General features: G+C 37.6%; 4 protein-coding genes and 1 long non-coding RNA gene across 6 annotated transcripts; 1 reads left to right on the top strand and 4 right to left on the bottom strand.

The window, feature by feature from the left end:
• Positions 1-791: 791 nt before the first annotated feature.
• On the bottom strand, positions 792-3081 carry LOC111611146 (C-type mannose receptor 2-like). Its single transcript, XM_023346830.1, has 5 exons — positions 3025-3081; positions 2746-2820; positions 2222-2608; positions 1666-2013; positions 792-1390 (listed from the first exon to the last, which is right to left on the bottom strand). The coding sequence occupies exons 2-5, from the start codon at positions 2777-2779 to the stop codon at positions 1044-1046; spliced, it is 1116 nt and encodes a 371-aa protein (XP_023202598.1). The 5' UTR covers positions 2780-2820; positions 3025-3081; the 3' UTR covers positions 792-1043.
• Positions 3082-7246: 4165 nt separating this feature from the next.
• Positions 7247-9886, bottom strand: LOC111611145 (C-type mannose receptor 2-like). The gene is made up of 5 exons (XM_023346829.1): positions 9809-9886; positions 9550-9624; positions 9026-9412; positions 8470-8817; positions 7247-8194 (listed from the first exon to the last, which is right to left on the bottom strand). The coding sequence occupies exons 2-5, from the start codon at positions 9581-9583 to the stop codon at positions 7848-7850; spliced, it is 1116 nt and encodes a 371-aa protein (XP_023202597.1). The 5' UTR covers positions 9584-9624; positions 9809-9886; the 3' UTR covers positions 7247-7847.
• On the top strand, positions 9631-12403 carry LOC111611149. Its single transcript, XR_002753908.1, has 2 exons — positions 9631-9718; positions 9831-12403. It is a non-coding gene; the product is annotated as an uncharacterized LOC111611149 (long non-coding RNA).
• Positions 12404-14944: 2541 nt separating this feature from the next.
• LOC111611047 (C-type mannose receptor 2-like) lies at positions 14945-16904 on the bottom strand. Its single transcript, XM_023346661.1, has 5 exons — positions 16863-16904; positions 16582-16656; positions 16058-16444; positions 15505-15849; positions 14945-15264 (listed from the first exon to the last, which is right to left on the bottom strand). Exons 2-5 carry the CDS (start codon positions 16613-16615, stop codon positions 14945-14947), a joined length of 1086 nt encoding a protein of 361 aa, XP_023202429.1. The 5' UTR covers positions 16616-16656; positions 16863-16904.
• Positions 16905-21234: 4330 nt separating this feature from the next.
• On the bottom strand, positions 21235-25433 carry LOC111611028 (C-type mannose receptor 2-like). 2 transcript variants are annotated; one of them, XM_023346625.1, is made up of 5 exons: positions 25283-25433; positions 24971-25119; positions 23093-23330; positions 22537-22884; positions 21235-21871 (listed from the first exon to the last, which is right to left on the bottom strand). In XM_023346625.1, the coding sequence occupies exons 1-5, from the start codon at positions 25314-25316 to the stop codon at positions 21525-21527; spliced, it is 1116 nt and encodes a 371-aa protein (XP_023202393.1). In that variant the 5' UTR covers positions 25317-25433; the 3' UTR covers positions 21235-21524. The 2 variants fall into 2 exon arrangements, with proteins under 2 accessions (XP_023202393.1, XP_023202392.1); XM_023346624.1 differs by lacking the exons at positions 24971-25119; positions 25283-25433 and adding exons at positions 23617-23691; positions 23896-23952 and having other exon boundaries at positions 23093-23479.
• Between the last annotated feature and the right edge of the window lie 2073 nt (positions 25434-27506).

The following is a 27506-nucleotide window of genomic DNA, read 5'->3' as shown; positions in this document are numbered from 1 at the left end:
TGATAACACGTCTAATATCTTTGCTATATTTGTCTTATTTTACGTCGGTATCAGCTGCTGAGGAGGAAATATAAACAAAAACAGCGCCCCCTGCGTTCAGCTTTGAGACAAAAGTGAATCTTCATTTTTTTAAATTTTTTATTTAATTATTTACTTTTTTTTTTTTTTTTTTTAAAGAAATCGGTTTCATTTAACAGCGAGTGTTTCTGTTTTTTGGTGAGTGAATTTGATACTTTTATTTTCAAATTATTTAGATTTTGTTTTTTTATTTTTTATTTTGCTAAAAATCTGACGTGTAGAAATTGTAATTGTGTGTGAGTACTTTTGTTTTGTATTTGTAATTTTTTAATATTTGTGTGCAAATTTGACCAATTATTTACAAGTACTCTGAGTTGCAAACAGTTTATTTTATTTTATTTTTTTAGGGTTTACAAATCACTGTGGATCGTCGTATGGAGAGTTTTCTCTCCATAGATATTAAACCTGTTTTATCGTGTTTCAAAATACAAACTGTCTGAATGTTAAGAGCGATAACTGAGAGTCTTCTGCTAAGAAGATTTTTCTTCCTCCTGTCTAAATATATTGTTATGTCCACCGGGTTCGTTTGTTGGGGTAACATTACAGGAGACCACACAAGGATTTTCTGACTTTAAGAAAAATGTTTTCATTAAATTGTACAAAAGAAATCAAACCTGAAAATGGAAAACCCAAAATGAGAAACCAAAATAGATTAAAGCAAAAAAACTCATGAATAATCAAAAATAAGCAAAAGCCAAAACAACCCTAAAAAACCAACCATAGGACACAAACCAAACCAAATGGGTTCTGAGGAGGGGAAGGAAAAAACCTCCTGACCTTCATGGCAGCTTCAATCAGGCCAAACAACAACACCTGTCTGTCTCCAGAACCCTGCATGAAGAGACCTACTGGAGCCGTAACATTAGTTTCTACTTTAAAATTACATTTCAAAAGTTTATACAGCCAAACAAAAAATATTCACTTTAGAAACAACAAACTCGTGTCACCAGAGATCAGAGTGAACTTTAAACCTTAGAACAAATGAAGTTCAGTTCCTCTGTGTCGTTTCTTTGGAACCATCTATGTTCTCCTCCAGCCTGCATGGCTCCAGACGTGTTACAGTTGTTCATCCATCCTGCTGAGGTCGAGTTCTGATAGCTGATCTTCTCCTTACAAACCCAGAACCAGATGTTCTTGAAGCAGTTGAAGCGCAGACCCAACCAGACAAAAGGAGTCGATGCGTTCTTGACTTTCTCCTGGATCCATCTCTGATCATCCATGTTGGTGATGGTGACCAGGTCATCATGATGATCTCTGCAGTAGGTCAAGGCGTCTTTCCAGGTTTTATTTTCTTTGATCAGGATCACTTTATCTACATCAAGAAGCAATAAACACAATAAATCATTGCAACAGGAGCTTCCATTATGTCAAGTCACAGAGCCTGGGCAACAAGAACAATTTAAAAGGTTCAAAATGTTTCATATTTCTACATGTTTTATGCAATTTATGTGTAAATGTAACAATTTATTTTAAAAGATTTAGTATTTATATAACAGAAAGTCTTCAACAGTTTAATAAAGTTATTTTATTTATTCCTACATATTCAGTTAGATTTAAATACTTTGTCTTATTGCAACAAAAACTCACCATCATAACAGATGAAGGGTTTTCTTTCAGCACAGCTCACATTCTTCCATCTGCCTCCATCATTAAACACAGTCATGGCACATTGACCACTGTTGGACTGTGGATAGTTAAAGTCATTATTCCAGTGTCTGAAAGAGAAACTGTTTCCATCTGACCACCTCCAGGTGTCTCTGAATAAACCAATGTGTGTGTAATCGCTTGGAGAGATCATCAATTTCTTCACTTCTTCATCCTGTAGTTGCTTCGTTCCACTGATCAGGTCTGTGTGTTTCTCTCTGCAGTAACTCTGAGCTTTCAGCCAGGTCTTCATGTCTTCAATCAGGTGATATTTATGGGTTTTATTAGTTTCTGTGGAGTAAACAGACAAATGCAAATCATAATTTATAACTATTTTTCAGGATAAGCATAAAATCAGGTTCACTGGCAAATGCATTGAAGCTACAGTTCCTGTTATTTGAGAGTGAAATTGCTACTTCCTTTATTCATTAAATGTTTTATCCAGATACTTTTATTGGACAATCTAAAGAGTTTAGATTTTGTGTTTTTTAATACTCACCATCATAGCAGAGGAAATATTTAGTCTTCTGGCAACCGTCATCCACCCATTTGAGATCTTGATACACAGCCCCACAGTTCTCAGATCCATGAATTCCTTTATCTGATGGTTCTCCTGGGTTCCAGTTTGTCTCACTTTCATTGAACTCCAGTTCAGGCAGAGACCAGAACCATGTTCTGGTACCATTTGTTTGATCATACAGACCAATCCATGCTGCCGTCTTATATCCAGCTGAGATGTTGATGAGTCTCTTCATGTCCTTCATGTTAGTCACTGTGGCCAGGTCAGTGTGTTTCTCTCTGCAGTACTGCTGAGCTTCAGTCCAGGTTTTATTCTGATTAATGTAGTGAAACTGATAGAGCTGACAGTCAATGAAGCAACACTGAGCTGTAAACATAAAACATATTAAATTGGGAGGATTTCTTCCCAAGCAGTTAATAAACTACTTTCATTAACATTTCAGTGTGAAAACAAAGAAATAACTTTATTTCCTCGTAGTCTAGTTGTGTTTCAGATCAACTTACCCATCAGGAAGAGCAGAATCAGACTCCACTGCATCTTTGCTGTCAGATGAATTATTTTCCTCCAGCAGTTTGTCTCTGTTGGATGAAGAACATTTAAACAGTGAAAAGCTGCAGCTCTCCCTCCACTGGACAGAGAAACAATGAGAGCAGAGAGACGGAGACAGGAAATAATAGTGCAGTTTTTCCCTAACTATAATAGCAACATGATATTAGAAATAAAGAATAATGTTAGCATTTATGAAATTTACACTTAATAACAAACTTTTTTATCAAACTTACATCTCCTTCCTCAGTAACTAGTTGCTCTTCTCTTGATGCTCTGCTGAAAACTGTTCCAGCTGAACTGTTTGTAGCTAAACAGCAGCTGAATTTGACTGTTTCATCATTTTAATATTCAAAACATGGTAGGAACACGTTTCACAAAAAGCCATTCATGAACTGTGAAAAGGAAAGAAAATATTAAGATGAGCCGACCTCTACATCCTGGAAACATGATTTAATTAACAGGGAAACTGTCTTTTTTTAGCATCGCGTGATCAGGACACATGGATTATAATATTACAGCTTTTAGTTTGTACCTTCTGGTTTCTATTTGCCTTTCAAATAAACTTTGTTACAAACGTCTTTCAGAACAAACTGATGAAATCGTGAGAACAGCAGCTCTAGTGAAAAGCTGCTTTATGCATCAGGTGTTTTTAACAGGAAATCCTGGGAAAACTGACTTGTCACTTTTTTAATCCAGTTTTTATAAAACCAGTTTAGCTTCATCTTAAGTTTAGCTTAGCTGTTAATTAATCAGTTTATTTAGAGTGTTAGTTTCTCCTCACTGATAGATTAATACAATTATTTTGTTTTTGCTTCTCAAAGATGACGATATGGATCAATGACACAACTTTGCTAAAAGAATAATTGTTTATTGATTTTTAAGAGCATTTAATATTGTATGCTGTGTTGAAGAGTCTTTAGATATTTTGTGAGACAAACAGTGTTCAAACATAAAACTTATGTATTGAAGCAAAAGGATGCAGGGCAAGTTAATTCCTTGATGTCAATCAGGAAATTGTTTCCTCTTCTTATAATAAACTAGATGCTGCTACACCAGAGGACACATGAGAAAAGTTTTCTCAAAATCTTCAACAATTCTTCTAGATTATTTTTCTACTTTCCATTTTATTGTATTAATTGCATTGTAAAATAATTCATACCAATAAATCTCTAACCTGGACGTTGCCATCCTACATATTTCTGCTGGATTCTCATCTCCTTTCACTGATCTGTCTTTGCTTTCACCCATTGAAGTGGATTTCTCTGGAGGAATGTCAACCAATCAGGCCAATCAGTGAACAATAGTAAAAGTTGTGAACAATAACATTCATTTTCTGAGCTGTTTTAGAATTGTAGTCTGCCTGTAATTTCACCAGCAGAGGATTTGAATGAAGCCGATCAGTTCATGTTGGCCACGCCTCCAAATATTGAGTTAACATAAAAACTCGCCTCATTTCGATCGGTTCTTCTCTCTCTTCACAGTGGAGGATGGTCGTTTCCCTCAGACAACTTCTGGTAAAGCTTAGAGCTTCAACCTGGCACATTGCATACATCATGGTCAAAAGTTAATGGTTGGGTAAAATTTCAAACTTCAGCAGAGGCCACGCCCCCAGGAAGCAATTGTTTCTCAACAGCCCAGGGTCCAGACCTTTTGGACGAAGTAAATAGTTTAGAACAAGGGCCAGGTTTTTATCAGACTTTGAAAAACATGGAATGAACCAAAATATTGAGAATTAGTATCTATTTGTTTACATTAAAACAGGACTGGTGTAATGTTCACCAGGTTAATGTTAGAAACTAACTAATTCAGAACAGCATCAGAAACTCATTTTTCATCATGAATTCTTTTTAGTCCAGAGATTTAAAGTGTAGATTAAGGAAAAACCATTCTGCAGATTAAATCAGTTTATTGATGTCAAAGACACAAACAAAAATCTCAGACAGATCAAAATATATTTAACATAAAACTTTTTAAATAAAACTAATGTAACTCTACAGATGTTCATTCTAAATGTAATGTGTTGTAAGTGGAGAGTAAATACTTGAACAAACACATTTACAAACTACAAAATGACAAAAAAAAATGTTCCAAGCAGCAACTATGACTTTTTGCCCTGACATGAATATGCTTCATTTAAAAAGTTTACAAAGTGAAAAAACCAAAACAGAATAAGTCACTTTACCAAAAACGTCTGGTTACTTTTTCACCAGAGATCAGAGTGAACTTTAAACCTTAGAACAAATGAAGTTCAGTTCCTCAGTGTCGTTTCTTTGGAACCATCTATGTTCTCCTCCAGCCTGCATGGCTCCAGACGTGTTACAGTTGTTCATCCATCCTGCTGAGGTCGAGTTCTGATAGCTGATCTTCTCCTTACAGACCCAGAACCAGAAATTAAGAGTGCAGTTGAAGCGCAGACCCAACCAGACAAAAGGAGTCGATGCGTTCTTGACTTTCTCCTGGATCCATCTCTGATCATCCATGTTGGTGATGGTGACCAGGTCATCATAACGATCTCTGCAGTAGGTCAAGGCGTCTTTCCAGGTTTTATTTTCTTTGATCAGGATCACTTTATCTGTAACAGAAGACGGGCACAAAAAGAAAAACTAACTTATACATTTGTTCATGATCATATTCACAAACAAAGATGATTGCATATAGAAGTAGCTAAAAACATCTTTAGTTCCAGAAAACTGTTGGGTATTTCAAGTTGCACTGATCAGGTCTGTGTGTTTCTCTCTGCAGTAACTCTGAGCTTCCTGCCAGGTCTTCCTCAATCTAATCAAGTGATATTTATGGGTTTTATTAGTTTCTGTGGAGTGAACACACATATGTAAATCTTCATTTGTAATGTTTTTGATGTTAATTTAACAGCAGCTGTTTCAGTTTCTTGGGAAGTGAATTTATATATATTAGAAACATATTTTTCTATTTCTATACAATCTAAACATTTTGTAAAATATTTATTCCAGGCAGTTTTATTAGACAGTTAACAGAGCTTAAAATCTGTTTTATTAATACTCACCATCATAGCAGAGGAAATATTCAGGCCAAAGTCAACCCTGATCTCCCCATGTGAGATTGTAACGCTCAGTTTACAATTCTTTCATCAGATGGTTCTCCTGGGTTCCAGTCTCTTAAATTCAGGTTTACTGGTCAGACCAATCCAAGCTGCCCTGACCTCTGACCTCCAGCTGAGATGTTGATGAGTCTCTTCATGTCCTTCATGTTAGTCACTGTGGCTGCAGCTCTCCCTCCACTGGACAGAGAATCAATGCTGGGAGAGCAGAGAGACGAAGACAGACAGGAGACACTCTGCTCAGCCTTTTTCTTTACCCAAAAATTCGCAACATTTTATACAAAACATATTAGTAGACGACATGTGACAAAATGGAGACACTAAATCCCATCCACCATTGTCAAGTCTCACAGTGTGTTCCTCACTGTTGTGGGCGCGAACATGGTCAGGAAAGTGGGCGGGGCCATGAGTTCACTTCCTCCAGCAACGGTTTCCACTTCGACACTCGGCAACGAAGAACCCTGAGATTGTGGTTTTGATGGACTCACATAAACCCAGAGTTTTTTTTACACTAATATTGCATTTACAGTTTTTTTTAATGAATATTTTAACTGTTTAATTTTCTGACAGAAACAAATGTCTTGATTGAATGATGGTATTCATAAACTCTCTGCCAAAGGTATGAAAAAAAAATCCAGCAAACCAAAAGCACAAAGATGGAAGCAACACCAGCAAACCCTGCTACCTTTACCTTGATATTATTGGTTACAATGACGCTTCTTTATGTTGAGTAGGAAACTATCATCAGTAGTTTCAGAAGTTACAGCACAGAAGATTTGAATATTCAAACCGGAGGAGAAAATAATTATGAAACAGGCTTTTCATAAATCTTGCCAAGCAGGAAAACTCACAACATAACAACCTGTCTGCTGAGAAAATAAAAAACTATGAATAGTGTCAATGTAAACAAACCATATGACTTTTGATCAATCATAGCATGTGGCGTCGGAGCGTTAGTTTGTTGACGTTGCATGACGGTGTTTATGTTTGGGTTTGAAATGGATACAGAAAATAAATAATTCAAGATCAGAAAATTCATCACTGTAAAAATGCAGCAACCCTCTCCATGTGAACTTCTGAGTCTGGGTTTTAGTTTGTTTTTTTATTTTATGTCAAATCTGACGTGTCAAACAAACCATTGGGTCATGACATCAATGCTCCATTTACTTGAACTAATTCAATATTTTTTAAACATACTTAAAACAAGTAACACATTTTTAAGTGAGTGAGTGAAATGTTTGTCATACTTGCAAAAAGAATGAGTTCTATGGAGCAAAATTGGGGCCAAAAGAAAAACATGTTTTAAAACTGAAAAAGAAAAAAATGTTCAAAGCTGCTTTTTAGATTAATTTTTTTTTCTTCTTCTTTTTTCCAGTTTCAAGCTTCTGACCGTCTTTTGGCATGAGACCAGGCCCTCAGATGATGGGGTGCAGTCATGACTTAACTATGTGTTGCTGTTGCATTCAGGGACAGATTTATTGACCCAAATTTAACTCCATGAAAGTGTAATTCAGCACAAAAGTCATAAAATGCAATTACAGTTTTGGCACTTTTTTAATTGCTTCAGTTTTTTATATATATTTTAGATCATCAAAAACTTTAATAAGAGACAAAAACAAATACATTTCAATCGAGATAAACGCCTTGTTCAGAGGAACATCAACATGTGGCAAAATGAAGCTGGAATCGAACCCACAACTTTTGATTATAAGATGGTAAACAGTAAAAAGTCACTTTCCCAAAATATCTGACAGCACTTGTCATGATTATGAAAACTTGGAGGATTGAAATATTAGAATAGAATAACAAACATAACACACTGGTATATTACATATAAAAACCCAAACTGAAATTAAGCTTTCAGAGAAAAATTAATCTCTGTTGATGTAAAGATTTTCTTTTCTTTCAGAAGGAAAGAAAAGTTGGAAGAAACCAACATTTAATAAGAACCACATGAAGAATAAACAAGCAGAGAGGATTTTACTCTTTAGAACAGATGAAATTAAGCAGGTCAGAATCATTTCTTTTGAACCACTGATGGTCCCTTTTCGTCTCCATGGCTCCAGACATGTCACAGTCGTCCATCGGTTCACCTTCGGCCCAGTTCTTATAGATGACCATCTCATCACTGACCCAGAACCACAAATCCAGAGTGCAGGCGTAGTGCAGACCCGTCCAGACATAATCAGTCGATGCCTTCTTGACTTTCTCCTGGATCCATCTCTGATCATCCATGTTGGTGATGGTGACCAGGTCATGGTGGTTCTCTCTGCAGTAGGTCAAGGCGTCCTCCCAGGTTTTATTTTGGTTGATCAGGATCACATTATCTACATCAAGAAGCAATAAACACAATAAATCATTGCAACAGGAGCTTCAATTATGTCAAGACACAGAGCCTGGGCAACAAGAACAATTTAAAAGGTTCAAAATGTTTCATATTTCTACATATTTTATGCAATTTATGTGTAAATGTAACAATTTCTTTTAATAGATTTAGCATTTATATAACAGAAAGTCTTCAACAGTTTAATAAAGTTATTTTATTTATTCCTACATATTCAGTTAGATTTAAATACTTTGTCTTATTGCAACAAAAACTCACCATCATAACAGATGAAGGGTTTTCTTTCAGCACAGTTCATATTCTTCCATCTGCCTCCATCATTAAACACAGTCATGGCACATTGACCACTGTTGGACTGTGGATAGTTAAAGTCATTATTCCAGTGTCTGAAAGAGAAACTGTTTCCATCTGACCACCTCCAGGTGTCTCTGAATAAACCAATGTGTGTGTAATCGCTTGAAGAGATCATCAATTTCTTCACTTCTTCATCCTGTAGTTGCTTCGTTCCACTGATCAGGTCTGTGTGATTCTCTCTGCAGTAACTCTGAGCTTTCAGCCAGGTCGTCTTGTCTTTAATCAGGTGATATTTATTGGTTTTATTAGTTTCTGTGGAGTAAACAGACAAATGCAAATCATAATTTATAACTATTTTTCAGGTTAAGCATAAAATCAGGTTCACTGGCAAATGCATTGAAGCTACAGTTCCTGTTATTAGAGAGTGAAATTGCTACTTCCTTTATTCATTAAATGTTTTATCCAGATACTTTTATTGGACAATCTAAAGAGTTTAGATTCTGTGTTTTTTAATACTCACCATCATAGCAGAGGAAATATTTAGTCTTCTGGCAACCGTCATCTAGCCATGTGAGATCTTGATACACAGCCCCACAGTTCTCAGATCCTTGAATTCCTTTATCTGATGGTTCTCCTGGGTTCCAGTTTGTCTCACTTTCATTGAACTCCAGTTCAGGCAGAGACCAGAACCATGTTCTGGTACCATTTGTTTGATCATACAGACCAATCCATGCTGCCGTATTATATCCAGCTGAGATGTTGATGAGTCTCTTCATGTCCTTCATGTTAGTCACTGTGGCCAGGTCAGTGTGTTTCTCTCTGCAGTACTGCTGAGCTTCAGTCCAGTTTTTATTCTCATTAATGTAGTGAAACTCATAGAGCTGACAGTCAATGAAGCAACACTGAGCTGTGAACATAAAACATATTAAATTGGGAGGATTTCTTCCCAAGCAGTTAATAAACTGCTTTCATTAACATTTCAGTGTGAAAACAAAGAAATAACTTTATTTCCTCGTAGTCTAGTTGTGTTTCAGATCAACTTACCCATCAGGAAGAGCAGAATCAGACTCCACTGCATCTTTGCTGTCAGATGAATTATTTTCCTCCAGCAGTTTGTCTCTGTTGGATGAAGAACATTTAAACAGTGAAAAGCTGCAGCTCTCCCTCCACTGGACAGAGAAACAATGAGAGCAGAGAGACGGAGACAGAGCAGGTAGAAAAAATAGTGCAACTCTTTCTAAACTAAAAATGTGCTTACATGAAAATATTATAATGACTAAAACTACATTTCTTTGAAACCTACATTTCTTTTCTTTGTCTCTCAGTGAATGGGTTCTCTCCTCTTGATGCGCCGCTTGAAACAGTCCCAGGTAAACTGTTGATATCCTACTTTCCCACATCTCTAAATAGCAGCTGAATTTTACCATTTCATATTTAAATATTCAAAGCAGAGCAGGAACATGTTTCACAAAGAAACCCTTCTCAAACTGTAAAGAGGAAGAAAAACTAATAATTACATGCAACAAAATCTAGTTGGGAAAATAACCAGGAAGAAGTTGATTCAGTGTCACATGTTGAGCTGTGACATCACTGCTTGTATTTTATCCCTTACAGTTTCTGCTTACCTTTCTAATAATGTATTACAGATAGCAAAAGCTGATTTTCTCTTACAGCTTAAAATTTATTGTCTACAGTTTCGAACAAGAAATCCAGATAAAGCAGGAATAACCAGTTCTGTTTCACATTGAATTTAGACGAATTGCTCATATCTGTCAATTGTTTTGTGTTAGTTTCTCCTCACTGTTGGATTAACGCAATTATCATGTTTCTTTAATGTAATTCTGAAGTCTTTGACTCCTCCACTAACATCTCCAAAGAACAGCAGGAACCAGCTTCTCAAAGATGAATGTATGGATCTATGATACATCTTTGCTAGATAAGCTTTAATTCATTTAAAGAGCACTTATGGAATAGTTGTTTATGTGCTGTGAGTGGAAAAGCGTGCAGAGAATAAAATATGCATACAGGAAGAAAAATTATAAGGGGGAAATTTTACTTCCCTAATCCAAACCAGGAAGTAGTTTTTTCCCCTTGTAGTACCTGCTGGAAGACCAGAGGACAGGATGTCCTATCCGCTCCTGTAAAGCCTGTCAGAAAACAGACATGTGGCAGCCTAATATCACTTCTGTTTAATTGATTTCGCATTAAAACAGACAAGGGTGCAAACCAAACTTGTCATTTTATTTTATAACGTCTATTGAGGAAAAACACGCTGGCGACGGATAGCAGCAGCCAATCAAAGGACTGTCAGCCCTCGGTGTAATCGTGGATTTGCAGCGAACATTTTTTACAAGATAAGAAGATTGAAGTTCAGACACTTTATAAGTCTGAGTAGAAAGATCCAATCAAATATTGCATTATGGAGGAGGTATGTGCGTAATCGTTAGTAACCACTGTCATGTACAAAAAATATAAAAAAATAAATAAATACTGGTTAGCATCTCGCCTCAAGGTATCATCCCAGAGCCTCCAGTTAGCGTCCCAGACTCAGCCGTTGCGCTGAGGCCTTCGGGTTCTGGGGGTCATGATGGACCCCAGGGGGCCCAGAACAGGCAGAGACTCAGGTCAGACCACCTCCATGGGCTGTGTGTCATCCGCCGTCACTGACCGAAGGTTCTCCAGGTTGTCCGCCTTCTCTGTCGACGTCGGCTGGACTTTTCACTTCTGCTCTGCTCTTTTCCGTGTCGGGGGTTCCGCCCTCCACATCATCACCCTCCGGACCTTTTAACAGGAGGCCGTCGCCATTTTGGTAGGTTTCCGTACTTTGTTGGGCTTACCCCACTCTGGCCACATGGTGGTGCACTGGACTGATTTTGTTTTCGTTTTGAACTTTTTGCCTTCCTTCCAGCGCCCCTCTCTTCACCCCTGGTGTTTTGGCCTCTGGTGGTCGCCTCTGGTTGATGGGGGTGAGGTGGGGAGGGCTGTCATGATCTTAGTTTTGTCGCTGCTCATTTTGGTTAATTTGCTCCACCTTTGCGTTCCCTGTTACCCCTTAATGCTCCAGCTGTTTTCTGTGTCTTGATTACTTCCCTGTGTATATTTAAGTTCACCTGTTCCTCCTTTGCATCATCAGATTCTGTTGTGTTTCCCCAAGTTGACTCTACTTTTATATTTTCCCCACACTGTTGTGCTTTTTGGTTCCCTGACCATTAGAGATATGTTTTGGACTCACCTGGTCTTCATCACTGTTCCATGGCTTTCCCTTACACAACTAGAGAGTTTTTATGTGACTTAAAGGAAGAGTTGTTTGTCTACTTGTATAATAGTGACTTGATAGCGGTGGATTCAATCGGTGAACCTATGCATAGTGCAGGCTAATTGTAAGCTAATTACATGGGCAGCAGAGCAAGATGATGAATCGGCCAAAGTATCCAGTATCGACCACTTTCATGGATGGACGACGGATCAAAAACAGAAGAAGAGGCAAACAATTTGTCATCCTGGCTAGAGTTTATGATGAGGCCACTCTGAAGGTCACTACAAGATTCATGCCCATATGCAATGTAAGAAAATGCAAAAAGTCTGTGTGAAAACCTGAGTCAAGCTGTCGTGTAAAATCAAGCACTCTGGCCCAGCACACAAACACACTCCTTGACCAAGTGCTAAAGAATGCAAATTTGAATGCCAGAATGTCACATGAGAAGTTAAAAGAAAATGTAAAAGTTTCACTTTGAAGACAAGCGATATCAGTTGAGAATGTGTAAAAAATAAACATAATTTAATTCCCTTTTGTCTTTTAATTTGGACTTATTAGAAATGACATAGACTCGTTGCATGTTGTTTATATGGGCACGACGTTTTGAGTGTTACGTTTTTTTAAATAAACTTTTAAAAAGTCTCATTTTAATTTTTAATAATTTCTGAGTGCACATTTCAAATGTTTTAATGATTGCAATGTATATACATATTTTTTTAAATTTTAATTGAACCTGATGGAAATCCTTACACATCAGTGACCCTGAAATAATCTGTTCCCTCTTTGTAACATGGGAACAAATCAGCTTACCAGCAAGTTTTTTTGTTTTTTTTTACTGCATTTATTCCCATCATCTTGGGAATCATCATCATCATTATGTGAATTTGGAAATATTTGCTCTTTATTTGCCAAAGTTACTGTCATGGTACAGGATTGTCGCTTGTTATTTTGGTAAATTTTCTACGCCTTTGTGTTCTCAATTACCCTTTATTGCTCCAGCTGTTTTCTGTTTTCCTGATTACCTTCCTGTGTATATTTAAGTTCACCTGTGCCAGTGTCAGGTATGAAGAGCCACACTATGGCTCTTTATACCTTAAAGAGATACTTTTGTTGAACTCACCTGGTCGTCGCCTTGGTCTTCGTCGCCGTTCCTGACAGTTTACCTGGTTGAACCAAATATTTCACCTGTCTGAAATAACCTGTTGCCTTATGAAGACTGTAGAAAATTGTCCATATAAAAATATTTCAAGCGCAAGTCTTGGAATGTGGTATTTTTCGAATATAAAAGGCCACACAATTCTGACACCATTGCCAAAGACTTTGACAATAGTTCAATGTTTAATATCATTTAATTTATTTAGTCTCAGGAGCTGTTGTTCTCGTCTGAAGAAGAACAGAGACGTGGATGAACGAGGTTCTCGAGGCCGACTGGGAGAACGCCGATGCGGGAGCCGCTCCATAAAACTCCGTTGTGGGTCATCGAAGTATTGGCGGTGGGGGGCTGGACGGGCCCGCGGCCTTCAAATCACTCGCGTCCACCCTGGGTCCTTCCGGTGGTCAACATTTTTGCCCAATAGAGGACCCGGAAGGGTAAAAACTAAACTAAAATTCACTAAAACTGAAATAAAACTTACAGTATGTCCGATGGTGGACAAACGGAAACTAACTATAACGAAAAACTTTCACTTCCACGACGCAAAAAGAGTGAGACAAACCGATAAATGAGTTTGAAGGAACTTTAACATTTAAAGGTAAGTCACATGAACAAACCAACTTACACAATGTGTCGGATACACAAGGTTCTTCATCAGGCGTTGGTTGCAAATGCGTCTGGTCCGCTAGTTCGACCAAACAGTCCTGCTTCAGAAATCTCTTGTGCATAGTTGTGCAGCAGCAGTTGCTGAACCGTCTCAAACTCCAGTCCTCGAGGGCCGCAGTCCTGCAACTTCTAGATGTTCCTCTGCTGCACCACATCTGAATAGATCATTAGGTCATTAAGGCTCTGGAGAACTGATCTACACAAGGAGGAGGTCATTAAGTCATTTCATTCCAGTGTTTTGTACCTGTGGCACATCTAAAACCTGCAGGACAGCGGCCCTCGAGGACTGGAGTTTGAGACCCCTGATCTATGGGAATAGGGGTAAAGATCACTTAATGTCTTAAACATTCCCCTCACTCTGAATTTAATTGGTTAGTGTTTGTAGACGTGGCAAACACAGACTGAACGTCTTTGCTCACTTCCTCCGCTGCCTTTGCCAAACTACAGTTCTAAAATAGCGCAGAACATCAACATCATTCCTTTTGTTTGATGATTGGCAATCTCTTCGTTTTTCACATAATGTTTAATCAATCAGAACCACCACGTTTACATTAGTTCCTTAAGTCATAAGCCGTCACACAACACTCAACGACCAGTGCAAGACTGTGTGTTGTTCACAAAAGAGTCTTGGCGATTTTGTTTAAAATATTTTTATTTGAGAGCACAAAACCCATTAAATATCCCGAATAGCTTAAAAGACTGAGACACTCACAAAAGCTTGCTATCAAGAAGAAAAAATGTTGGGCTATAACGTGTAAAAAGTATGTTTTTTTATTTATTTATTTTCTGTAAGAGTTTAAAGCTGTCAGAGCTTTAAAGTTACACCTGCAACTTGTTTTTTGTGCGTGTGTGTGTGTGTGTGTGTGTGTGTATTAGTAAGTGTTTTGCGTTTCAGGTATCGAGTCTGTTGTAAAGAAGGTCCGACTCACCAAAACTGTAAACCATTGGTTCAATTAAATAATAGAAGTGCAAAAATGTCTGACAAGATAACTGACAGGTGTAAGACTTAATACCAAAGTCTTGTCGGTTTTTTTTAAGATTTATTAAGTGTTTTTTTTTTTTCTTTAATGTCAAAGCAACATTTCACCAGGGATGAGCAAACATTCACAACTCCTGCATATTTTGCCAGAAAAAAAAAATCCATGCACACAAGAAACGTCATAAAGAAAAGGAAATCTAAAGAAATTAATTTAAAAAATATTTCACAAAGAAATGTTTAAAGCCTAAAGCCATTTTTAATATTCTGTATTATGAGTAATTTCTTGCCAAAATTAAAGCGCTACATTTTGAGACGTTTGTATAAACCAGCAACTTTATGAAAAGAAGCACAAAGGGGGAAAAAAGCTGATAGTAAGAGAAGAGAGTTAAGAACAGATGAAGTTAAATCTCTCGCTGCCGTTTCTTTGGAACCACTGATACTCTCCTCCTGCCTCCATGACTCCAAACATGTTGCAGTCATTCTGTTCATCCCAGGCCCAGTTATTACAGACCCAGAACCAAACATTCATACTGCAGTTGAAACGCAGTCCAATCCAGACAAAAGGAGTCGATGCGTTCTTGACTTTCTCCTGGATCCGTCTCCGATCATCCATGTTGGTGATGGTGACCAGGTCACGGTGGTGACCTCTGCAGTAGGTCAAGGCGTCCTTCCAGGTTTTATTTTCTTTGATCAGGATCACTTCATCTGGCATGAAAGTACATAAAATATAAAGAATAAAACTAAGAGTCATTCAAAAACATTTTAAAAGTGCCTAAAAGAAAGTAACTTTGGTCAGCTGATTATAAAACATGTTAATACATGTAATCAAAACTGTTATTTGCTAAATCGCATGAACCTGACTGTAATGTTGATATTTTTTAAAGATGTGTGACTAAGAACCTGGAGTTTTATGTTACACATACTGATATGTTTTTGAACACTCACCATAACAGATGAAGGGTTTTCTTTCAGCACAGTTCTCATTCCTCCATCTGCCTCCATCATTAAACACAGTCATGACACATTGACCACTGTTGGATTGTGGATAGTTAAACTGTAGATTCCAGTGTCTGAAGGAGGAACTGTTTCCATCTGACCACCTCCAGGTGTCTCTGAACAGACCAATGTATAGTTGTTTGAACTCAAAGTTCATCAATTTCTTCACTTCTTCATCCTGTAGTTGCTTCGTTCCACTGATCAGGTCTGTGTGTTTCTCTCTGCAGTAACTCTGAGCTTCCTGCCAGGTCTTCATGTCTTTAATCAGGTGATATTTATGGGTTTTATTAGTTTCTGTGGAATAAACAGACAAATGCAAATCATAATTTATAACTATTTTTCAGGATAAGCATAAAATCAGGTTCACTGGCAAATGCATTGAAGCTACAGTTCCTGTTATTTGAGAGTGAAATTGCTACTTCCTTTATTCATTAAATGTTTTATCCAGATACTTTTATTGGACAATCTAAAGAGTTTAGATTCTGTGTTTTTTAATACTCACCATCATAGCAGAGAAAATATTCAGGCCACTGGCAACCCTGAACTCCCCATTTGAGATCTTGATACACAATCCCACAGTTCTCAGAATCTTTAATTCCTTTATCATTTGGTTCATTATTGTTCCAGTTTGTCTCACTTTCATTGAACTCCACTCCAGGCAGAGACCAGAACCATGTTCTGGTACCAAGTGTTTTATTATACAGACCAATCCAAGCTTCCCTCTGATATCCAGCTGAGATGTTGTTGAGTCTCTTCATGTCCTTCATGTTAGTCACTGTGGCCAGGTCAGTGTGTTTCTCTCTGCAGTACTGCTGAGCTTCAGTCCAGGTTTTATTCTCATTAATGTAGTGAAACTCATAGAGCTGACAGTCAATGAAGCAACACTGAGCTGTGAAGATAAAACATATTAAATTGGGTGGATTTCTTCCCAAGCAGTTAATAAACTACTTTCATTAACATTTCAGTGTGAAAACAAAGAAATAACTTTATTTCCTCGTAGTCTAGTTGTGTTTCAGATCAACTTACCCATCAGGAAGAGCAGAATCAGACTCCACTGCATCTTTGCTGTCAGATGAATTATTTTCCTCCAGCAGTTTGTCTCTGTTGGATGAAGAACATTTAAACAGTGAAAAGCTGCAGCTCTCCCTCCACTGGACAGAGAAACAATGAGAGCAGAGAGACGGAGACAGGAAATAATAGTGCAGTTTTTTTCCTAACTAAAATAGCAACATGATATTAGAAATAAAGAATAATGTAAGCGTTTATGAAATTTACACTTAATAACAAACTTTTTTAATAAAACTTACATCTCCTTCCTCAGTAACTAGTTGCTCTTCTCTTGATGTTCTGCTGAAAACTGTTCCAGCTGAACTGTTTGCAGCCAAACAGCAGCTGAATTTGACTGTTTCATCATTTTAATATTCAAAACATGGTAGGAACACGTTTCACAAAAAAGCCATTCATGAACTGTGAAGAGGAAAGAAAATATTAAGATGAGCCGACCTCTAGATTCTCAAAGATGACAATATGGATCAATGACACATCTTTGCTAAAAGAATAATTGTTTATTGATTTTTAAGAGCATTTAATATTGTATGCTGTGTTGAAGAGTCTTTAGATATTTTGTGAGACAAACAGTGTTCAAACATAAAACTTATGTATTGGAAGCAAAAGGATGCAGGGCAAGTTAATTCCTTGATGTCAATCAGGAAATTGTTTCCTCTTCTTATAATAAACTAGATGCTGCTACACCAGAGGACACGTCTTCTCTTCAATCAAGTGATATTTATGGGATGTATCAGTTTCTGTGGAGTGAACAGATACATTTAAATCTACAGTTCTATTTGGAAATTTACAGTAATTTTCAACAATTACTTATCGTTGTCCCTGTGGTCAAATTATTTTCAATGTTTTGAAGAGGTGCCATGTTTTTGGCTACCATATATTTTTGAGCTGGTTTTGTTTTTCGGCAACCGTCGTCAAGGTTCATGTTAAGCACATTTATGTTGTTAGTTGTTATTCTTATAATTTTCCGAAGTGGCTTAATAAAAAATAAGATGAGAATCCATCCATTCCAACGGTTTGACTTGGTGTGGTTTTCAGGAACACGTATCAAGGTTTCACATGTTTTGCTAATTCCTGCACATCTGTTGAGCTAGTCTGAAGGAGCTGAGATGGGGATAATAACAGTTTAACTTAAATATTTCAGAACCTTAATATTCAAACCGAGGGGCTACAAGATTTAAACATCTATCAGAGCACTAGTCCAGCCCACCATGAAAAAATGTGACCCTAGCAAGGTTTGTGATCTGCTCTATAAGAGAAAATGTACATTTTCAATTTGTTTTACGCAAACATCAGGTCTTCATACCTCTCCGAAGTCAGACTTCCTCTTGGAAAATCAGATCACAATCTTGATTTGTCTCTGCTGCGTGTATAAACCCCGTTGTTCAGAAAGAACCTGAGAATAAAAGTAACTGAGAAGGAAACTGATGGGGGGAATTTTGAGGCCGTAGACTAGGAGGCTCTGTGCCAGGCAGATTTAGAGGACATCATTGCTGCCGCTGTATAAAACCTTTGTGTGGATAGCACCGTCCACACCAGGAGGGGGAGATTCTTTCACGATAAACTCAGTCGGGGGAATTTTTCAGGGTTATACAAAAGCACTTTAAAATATAAACGTGTCCTCTCATTTTTTTTCCCCAGCTAAGACGGCTGAAGTCACTCACAAGCCTGTCACTATCGGTGTACATGATGAAAAACATTGTTACTCTGCATTTTGAGAGAGGTCCACCTTGTTTAAATCAGACTTTTAGTTTGGTGTGCTCCCAGCACTGCAAAAACACAAAATTATACCGAGTATTTTTTGTCTGGTTTCTCAGTACACTTGAAATAAGACAAAACGAACATGCAAGTAACTTTTCAGCAAGATAAAGGAGCTTAAAGCCAGTAATTCATTAATTTTTTTTTTTTAAAACACCAGTTTTACTGGCAGAAGTTTCCACTTACAACCAGACATTTTTCTAATGTTGTAAGTGAAAAAATAAACTGCCAAGTGGAAATAATAGTTTTTGGGTGAAATGAAACAAGTTATTTATGCGAATCGAGAAACTCTGACTACAAGAACAATCAGCCAATGGAGATAAAACTAACTTCGTATGTGTGAGGCGTCCCAACACACAGAGGTCTTCAAACATGGGAGTTGCAAACCCCAGTAGGAACTGTAGGTGTGGTTGTGAAATTTCTGATTATTTACATTACTATTATTATTAGGTCTTATAAGTTCAACATGTATCCAACATGTGACTCACTAAGGTGAGATCACATTGTTTTCGCTATATTGATCATGTACAGGAATTTAACACCCTATTGACTGAGTTACACCACAGGGTTTCCCGTGAGGCAGTTGGACGCGTCTTTTGCCCTGCTTTGCCCGTCCTCACAGATACATGAAGTGCACAAGTAGCAGAGAATCTCAATTTTTTTTTTTTTTTATTATAGGTGATGCAGTTGGTAGAGCTGTTGCCTTGCAGCAAGAAGGTCCTGGGTTCGATTCCCGGCCCGGGGTCTTTCTGCACGGAGTCTGCATGTTCTCCCTGTGCATGGTGGGTTCTCTCCGGGTTCTCCGGCTTCCTGCCACAGTCCAAAAACATGACTGTCAGGTAAATTGGTCTCTCTAAATTCTCTCTAGGTGTGAGTGTGTGTGTGTGTGTGTGTGCGTGCGTGTGTGTGTGTGTGTGCGTGTGTGTGTGTGTGTGTGTGTGTGTGTGTGTGTGTGTGTGTGTGTGTGTGTGTGTGTGTGTGTGTGTGTGTGTGTGTGCGTGTGTGTGCATGGTTGTGTGTCCTGTCTGCCTCTGTGTTGCCCTGTCCAGGGTGACCCCGCCTCTCGCCTGTTGACAGCTGGAAATAGGCACCAGCAACCCTCCCATCCCCAAACGATTAGGGGGGTCAGAAAATGGATGGATGGCGTAACGTCCAACAAGCACATGTAAATGATTCATATGTAGTTTTTGTATTACATTGGTCATTGCCACAGTTTTACGTAAGCTATGTCTTTATAGACTATAACTTTTCTACTGTGTGAGCATTTCAGCGCTAGCATGTGGTTAGCCTAACCACTAATACATTTCGGTTTGGTTGTGCCATATTTCATGTGAATGCTTATGTACTCTTCCACATAAAGCCACATTTTGTTTTTTGTAGTTCGATATGTTAGTTTACGTTTACGGGCTCCAGACTATCTAAAAACCGTCCTAGTGTATTGTGACCGAGTTAAAAACGATGTCTGAAATGTGTGTTATGTCAACTCTCTCTGCTAAACACAAGCTGATATAAAAGAATGTATTTCCAGTCAGAAATGCACACATTCAGTATGCAGGAATCTGTTCAATATGTTAAAAAAAACACAACATTTTGTGCTAAATAACAAGTTTGCTCATGGCAGTGGTATTATTAGAACAACACCTTTTGTATTAAAGTATTGCTGAGTTAATGTGCACAGGGTGTGGGGTTCTTTCTCTGGCCCATCAACAGTTTGGGGGCCCAAGGCTGAAAAACAAGAGCTTATGGACAAAATATAATAAGTGAAAATATGTGCCGGTGGAACTAATTTTTTTTTTTTTAATATTGAGGAATTACCGACTGAAAACAAACCCTTAAATTTTGTTTCGTCTTATTTCAAGTGTACCATTTGCAGGACTGATAAGATGATGCGTCTTCAGTGTGTTTGTCAAGATACCTGAAGCTATTTCAGCACCAGCCTTTGTTCCATATGTTGAATCAATTGTTGATTAAGCTTAAAGTAAACCAGCAGTTATTCACTCGTTATTTAATCAGATACTTTGATCATCCTAAAACCTATAAATTACAGAAATACTTCAGCTACTTCTTTAAACTGTCAATGTTCCACCCATCACCTCTCCCAACCTTCGCCCAGTATGTCACATTACCAACACGCTCTGTCTACTGTAGGTCGACGCCAGATTTTGTTACTGTTCATCATTGCTAACATTTAGATGTGTTTGTGCCAAAAGTTGATTTTACAAGTTCTTTAAAAAAAAAAAAAAGTCGATTTATCATATTTATATTTGTAAAATAAAAAATGCCACATACAGTAAGAATCATCATACGCAATTAATAAACTTCATCAATAAAGAGAGGTCATCCTAAAGACATTCAAATAAAAAGAGAAAACTTGCTCATCTGATAGATTACAACTTGTTAAAAAGCCATAAAGAGGCTCTTTAAAACTCCTTTCTCTTGTAGATGACATGAAAATCCAAAGAGGTTTTGCTGCTTCACTGCTGCTACCTTTCGTATTTAACAGAGAAGATATTTCGATTTTGATCATATAAATCTTACCGAGTTCTTAAAATCTCGTTGAAAACCGAATTTTATTTGTTTTAACAAGATTTGCATCTCGTTGTGTGGAGAAAGATCTTGTTTAAATGAGACACTCCTGGATTTATTTCCAAGCTTGGCAGTTAAACGCTCCTGCTTGAGTTTCTGGTTTTTGGGATGAAAATCCAGAAAATAAGGAGTTCCTGGAGAAACGGAGATGTCCACATGGAGAATAGCACTGAAATGCAGAACTTTTATCTTTACCACAACAGAAGAATTGCACCACTATGCAGGTCAAAGTGAGGTATTATTATTGAGTTTATTTCGACAGCAGACGATACAGAAAAAGAAACCAATTAAATGCACACACACATTTTTAGTATACCTAAGATGGCAATATTTTATAAATGAGACTCCAGACCACCAAATAATTATCACTAAGATATATATGATCTACAGAATGTATTGATTAGGTATCATACATGTCTCTGCTGGAAGCACCAAGAATGTTGTTTAGAGTGTTTAGCAGTGGAAGCTTAATGTTACCATCTACTTCAATTAAAACTAACATCTTATGCATTTATCTAAAGTAATATCTCAAGTATTGAAGAAGAAGCACAGAGTGGATTTCAGTACATAGAACAGATGAAATTAAACAAGTCAGAATCATTTCTTTTGAACCATTTATGTTCTCCTCCCGTCTCCATGGCTCCAGACATGTCACAGTCGTCCATCGGTTCACCTTCGGCCCAGTTCTTATAGATGACCACCTCATCACTGACCCAGAACCACAAATCCAGAGTGCAGGTGTAGCGCAGACCCGTCCAGACATAATCAGTCGATGCGTTCTTGACTTTCTCCTGGATCCATCTCTGATCCTCCATGTTGGTGATGGTGACCAGGTCATGGTGGTGATCTCTGCAGTAGTACAAGGCGTCCTCCCAGGTTTTATTTTCTTTGATCAGGATCACTTTATCTACATCAAGAAGCAATAAACACAATAAATCATTGCAACAGGAGCTTCAATTATGTCAAGACACAGAGCCTGGGCAACAAGAACAATTTAAAAGGTTCAAAATGTTTCATATTTCTGTCATGAATTGCGGGTGTTGAGGTGGTGAGGCAAACACAGCAGACGCAGGTAACGTGAGAAATGAAGGTTTTAATGATAAATAAGCCCAAAATAGTCCACAAACAACCAGTCAGCACGACTGAGCAGAAGCCAGGGCTCAACGCCGGTAGCAACTGGTAACTTGACTCAACAACACGAAGGACTTGAACGCACATAAGACGATTGCAAGACACTGAATTGACAAGGACCCGACAGAGACGCAGACACACAGGTGACATTAAATACACGGGAGGGTAATCACAGAAACGAGACACACCTGGAAACAATCAAGGGGAGGACAGGACAACGAAGAGACTCACGGACGTAGAAAACAATAAATAAATACACAGAAAAACACGGAACATGACAATTTCTACATGTTTAATGCAATTTATGTGTAAATGTAACAATTTATTTTAATAGATTTAGTATTTAACAGAAAGTCTTCAACAGTATAATAAAGCTCTTTTATTTATTCCTACATATTCAATTAGATTTAAATACTTTGTCTTTTTGCAACAAAAACTCACCATCATAACAGATGAAGGGTTTTCTTTCAGCACAGTTCATATTCTTCCATCTGCCTCCATCATTAAACACAGTCATGGCACATTGACCACTGTTGGACTGTGGATTGTTAAAGTCATTATTCCAGTGTCTGAAAGAGAAACTGCTTCCATCTGACCACCTCCAGTTGTCTCTGAACAAACCAATGTGTGCTATACTGCCTGTAAAGTTCATCAATTTCTTCACTTCTTCATCCTGTAGTTGCTTCGTTCCACTGATCAGGTCTGTGTGTTTCTCTCTGCAGTAACTCTGAGCTTTCTGCCAGGTCTTCATGTCTTTAATCAGGTGATATTTATGGGTTTTATTAGTTTCTGTGGAGTAAACAGACAAATGCAAATCATAATGTATAACTATTTTTCAGGATAAGCATAAAATCAGGTTCACTGGTAAATGCATTGAAGCTACAGTTCCTGTTATTTGAGAGTGAAATTGCTACTTTCTTTATTCATTAAATGTTTTATCCAGATGCTTTTATTGGACAATCTAAAGAGTTTAGATTCTGTGTTTTTTAATACTCACCATCATAGCAGAGAAAAGATTTAGTCCACTGGCAAAAGTCATCTAGCCATTTGAGAGTTTGATACACAGCCACACAGTTCTCAGATCCTTGAATTCCTTTATCAGTTGGTTCTCCTTGGTTCCAGTTTGTCTCACTTTCATTGAACTCCAGTTCAGGCAGAGACCAGAACCATGTTCTGTTACCATTTGTTTGATCATTCAGACCAATCCATGCTGCCGTATTATATCCAGCTGAGATGTTGATGAGTCTCTTCATGTCCTTCATGTTAGTCACTGTGGCCAGGTCAGTGTGATTCTCTCTGCAGTACTGCTGAGCTTCAGTCCAGGTTTTATTCTCATTAATGTAGTGAAACTGATAGAGCTGACAGTCAATGAAGCAACACTGAGCTGTGAAGATTAAAGATATTAAATTGGGAGGATTTCTTCCCAAGCAGTTAATAAACTGCTTTCATTAACATTTCAGTGTGAAAACAAAGAAATAACTTTATTTCCTCGTAGTCTAGTTGTGTTTCAGATCAACTTACCCATCAGGAAGAGCAGAATCAGACTCCACTGCATCTTTGCTGTCAGATGAATTATTTTCCTCCAGCAGTTTGTCTCTGTTGGATGAAGAACATTTAAACAGTGAAAAGCTGCAGCTCTCCCTCCACTGGACAGAGAAACAATGAGAGCAGAGAGACGGAGACAGGAAATAATAGTGCAGTTTTTTCCTGACTATAATAGCAACATGATATTAGAAATAAAGAATAATGTAAGCATTTATGAAATTTACACTTAATAACAAACTTTTTTATCAAACTTACATCTCCTTCCTCAGTAACTAGTTGCTCTTCTCTTGATGCTCTGCTGAAAACTGTTCCAGCTGAACTGTTTGTAGCTAAACAGCAGCTGAATTTGACTGTTTCATCATTTTAATATTCAAAACATGGTAGGAACACGTTTCACAAAAAAGCCATTCATGAACTGTGAAGAGGAAAGAAAATATTAAGATGAGCCGACCTCTACATCCTGGAAACATGATTTAATTAACAGGGAAACTGTCTTTTTTTAGCATCGCGTGATCAGGACACATGGATTATAATATTACAGCTTTTAGTTTGTACCTTCTGGTTTCTATTTGCCTTTCAAATAAACTTTGTTACAGACGTCTTTCAGAACAAACTGATGAAATCGTGAGAACAGCAGCTCTAGTGAAAAGCTGCTTCATGCATCAGGTGTTTTTAACAGGAAATTCTGGGAAAACTGACTTGTCACTTTTTTTATCCAGTTTTTATAAAACCAGTTTAGCTTCATCTTAAGTTTAGCTTAGCTGTTAATTAATCAGTTTATTTAGAGTGTAAGTTTCTCCTCACTGATAGATTAATACAATTATTTTGTTTTTGCTTCTCAAAGATGACGATATGGATCAATGACACATCTTTGCTAAAAGAATAATTGTTTATTGATTTTTAAGAGCATTTAATATTGTATGCTGTGTTGAAGAGTCTTTAGATATTTTGTGAGACAAACAGTGTTCAAACAAAACTTATGTATTAAAGCAAAAGGATGCAGGGCAAGTTAATTCCTTGATGTCAATCAGGAAATTGTTTCCTCTTCTTATAATAAACTAGATGCTGCTACACCAGAGGTCACATCTTCTCTTTAATCAAGTGATTTTTATGGGATGTATCAGTTTCTGTGGAGTGAACAGATACATTTAAATCTACAGTTCTATAGATATGCACAGTTTTCAGATCCACCATTAGTTGGTTCTTCTTTGTCCCAGTCTGTCTCACTTTCATTGAACTCCACTCCAGACAGAGACCAGAACCATGTTCTGTTAAATTCTGCTCTACTGATCAGACCAATCCAAGCTTCATTCTGATCTCCAGCTGAGATGTTGATGAGTCTCTTCATGTCCTTCATGTTAGTCACTGTGGCCAGGTCAGTGTGTTTCTCTCTGCAGTACTGCTGAGCTTCAGTCCAGGTTTTATTCTCATTAATGTAGTGAAACTGATAGAGCTGACAGTCAATGAAGCAACACTGAGCTGTGAAGATAAAACCTGTTGGTATTACATTTTCATCAATGCAAAAGATGGGTTACAAGTTGTAATGAAGTATTATCATAGCTGCTTTCATTCAAATTTCAGTGTGAAAACACAGAGACAACTTTATTTCCTCGTAGTCTAGTTGTGTTTCAGATCAACTTACCCATCAGGAAGAGCAGAATCAGACTCCACTGCATCTTTGCTGTCAGATGAATTATTTTCCTCCAGCAGTTTGTCTCTGTTGGATGAAGAACATTTAAACAGTGAAAAGCTGCAGCTCTCCCTCCACTGGACAGAGAAACAATGAGAGCAGAGAGACGGAGACGGACAGGGGATAAAAAAGTTTGTATCTCCACTTTCCAATATTTTTTGTGAAATGACATTTTAATAGTCTATTTCTTTCACCTTCTAGTTTTGTCAAACTAAACTAGGTACAATTTAATCCTACAGCTTTTTCTAAAATTAGTATTGGGAACAAAATTCAGTTTGTAATCAAACAAAATAAGTTAAAACTAAGAGCAAAGAGCGTAAATAAACTTGCGTATGGTTCTGTTTGTTTAATGTCTTCGAACAGAAATTCTCCTCTGAATATCCTGTTGAAAACTGTCCACAGAGGAAGTCTGCAATGGGAATCTCATTTGATTTTGCTGTCAGAGTTTGAATAAAGGAAACATGGGACTAGGGGGGTAATGCTCTTCAAAATGCCAAACTTATTTCTCGTGAATATAATTATTTTAAATCCATTCATGAAAAGGAAAGCAAGAGCCACAGGTTTTTTTTTTCCTAACCTCTAAAGGCAGAGGGGAGAAATGTTCTACTGACTTAACAAAATCAGCTTTGTTTTGAAGACTGTTTTAACTCAGGATGCTGCAAAACATGACATTTACCAGTTGTTCAGGAAAAAATTGTTTTTCTTTAATTACATTTATACATTCGGACCTTCAGTGATACTTACAGTGTAGGTTTGAAACGGTGGTTGGACATTTTATTTTTTAAAATAAGTATTATTTACTCGTTAACTTTAAAGTTTATTTTTTCTTGAATTCCCTGCTCATCTTACATTAACTTTATTGCAGGTGTGCCTGGTCTTTTCCAGGCTTTGGCTCAGCGACGGGTCCATTTCTAAACGTAACTTGTTTTTGGAGCATATGTAAATTAATAGTTCTCCAGAAAAGCTCACAATGCAAATTCTCCCAGAGAACGGCTCAACTGTGTCAGTGTACCAATGAGTTGAACTTTAAGGACATATTTGAACCATATCATTTTTTTATTTTTACAAAATCATCAATAATTGAGATTCTGTCAGGTTAGAAAATGTGGGCTCCAGTAAAACTGTATTGTGTTACAATGAAACACCAAACTCTACTGATCTATACATGTAAAATATTATCATCCTGTAAGATCTTTATAAAAAAAATGTGTAATGCATCTCTGATCATGACAAAGCTGCACATATTGGCTGTTTCGGAGTGTGTGTCCTTGTCAGAGTCAGTTGGTGTTACAATTTACAGGTAAGAAGCAAATAAAGAACCAGGTTGACAACAGGAAGGATGTGCTCTGATCCTTCCTGATTTTAGATGATTCATTTTAGATTACTAATCTAAAACCAAGCAGGATAATGGACCTTCAGGATGTCATGAAGTGGTTAGCTGTGATGAGGGTCAGGATTAATGCAGTAAGTCCCCAGGTAAGGTCAGATAATGAGTTTAACAATGTCCAAAAACCAGCTGACAGAGCCAGGTCCAACAGGAAGAGACAACAGAGAACGACGGATTCAGAACGACTCAACAATGACTCCCGACCCCACTAGAGTCAAGGGTGTGCAGAAAATGGATGGATGGACTCAACAACGACTAAGGATCCAGCAGGGAACAGACGACACAGATGAAATGAAATACACTGGGGCTAATCAGGGAACAAGAGTCAGCTGGATACAGTCAAGGGCAAGACACGACAAAACAACAAAATACATACATAGAAACCTAGATCTGTACACCACCAATCTACTCTTAACAAGAGTCCAATTGTGAAATTTGATGCCAACTTCTCAACTGAACAACTTCTGTACGAAATCGATCTCATCAACCAATCGTGAGTCCACGTTTCCACTTTGCAACTAGCTACAAACAGCTATCCGTGGTTATACGGTGAATTGCCATTCAGGAAGGGCACTGCTACAAAGTTCTACTGGATGAGTTTCAGTTCAACCACACAATGAAACCACACAAAGCCTGGGGTCATTTGACCTTTCTATCTAAAAATGAGTTCTGAATAATCCACAACAAAATTCACCAGCAGAATCCAGAGGAGAAATGCAGAAGTCTTTCTCGAGAAAACATGCTCAAGGTCAAAGGCAAGCGAGTTCAGAAAGCCAAATACTTCAACAG

Source organism: Xiphophorus maculatus, chromosome 14 (genome assembly GCF_002775205.1).
Source record: "Xiphophorus maculatus strain JP 163 A chromosome 14, X_maculatus-5.0-male, whole genome shotgun sequence".
In the NCBI taxonomy this organism is placed as follows: Eukaryota; Metazoa; Chordata; class Actinopteri; order Cyprinodontiformes; family Poeciliidae; genus Xiphophorus; species Xiphophorus maculatus.
Note: the sequence above shows the minus strand (reverse complement) of the source record. Positions and strands in the feature narration are given on the sequence as shown.

Excerpts from the sequence above, each read along its gene's own strand:
- LOC111611146 (XM_023346830.1), bottom strand. The coding sequence starts at position 2,779 with ATGCAGTGGAGTCTGATTCTGCTCTTCCTGATGG. Across the intron at positions 2,609-2,745 it reads GATTCTGCTCTTCCTGATGG|CTCAGTGTTGCTTCATTGAC; the intron begins GTAAGTTGATCT and ends TTATGTTTACAG. Across the intron at positions 2,014-2,221 it reads ATATTTCCTCTGCTATGATG|AAACTAATAAAACCCATAAA; the intron begins GTGAGTATTAAA and ends TTTACTCCACAG.
- LOC111611145 (XM_023346829.1), bottom strand. The coding sequence starts at position 9,583 with ATGCAGTGGAGTCTGATTCTGCTCTTCCTGATGG. Across the intron at positions 9,413-9,549 it reads GATTCTGCTCTTCCTGATGG|CTCAGTGTTGCTTCATTGAC; the intron begins GTAAGTTGATCT and ends TTATGTTCACAG. Across the intron at positions 8,818-9,025 it reads ATATTTCCTCTGCTATGATG|AAACTAATAAAACCAATAAA; the intron begins GTGAGTATTAAA and ends TTTACTCCACAG.
- LOC111611047 (XM_023346661.1), bottom strand. The coding sequence starts at position 16,615 with ATGCAGTGGAGTCTGATTCTGCTCTTCCTGATGG. Across the intron at positions 15,850-16,057 it reads ATATTTTCTCTGCTATGATG|AAACTAATAAAACCCATAAA; the intron begins GTGAGTATTAAA and ends TTTATTCCACAG. Across the intron at positions 15,265-15,504 it reads AAAACCCTTCATCTGTTATG|ATGAAGTGATCCTGATCAAA; the intron begins GTGAGTGTTCAA and ends CTTTCATGCCAG.
- LOC111611028 (XM_023346625.1), bottom strand. The coding sequence starts at position 25,316 with ATGCAGTGGAGTCTGATTCTGCTCTTCCTGATGG. Across the intron at positions 23,331-24,970 it reads ACATGAAGAGACTCATCAAC|ATCTCAGCTGGATATAATAC; the intron begins ATCTCAGCTGGA and ends AGACTCATCAAC. Across the intron at positions 22,885-23,092 it reads ATCTTTTCTCTGCTATGATG|AAACTAATAAAACCCATAAA; the intron begins GTGAGTATTAAA and ends TTTACTCCACAG.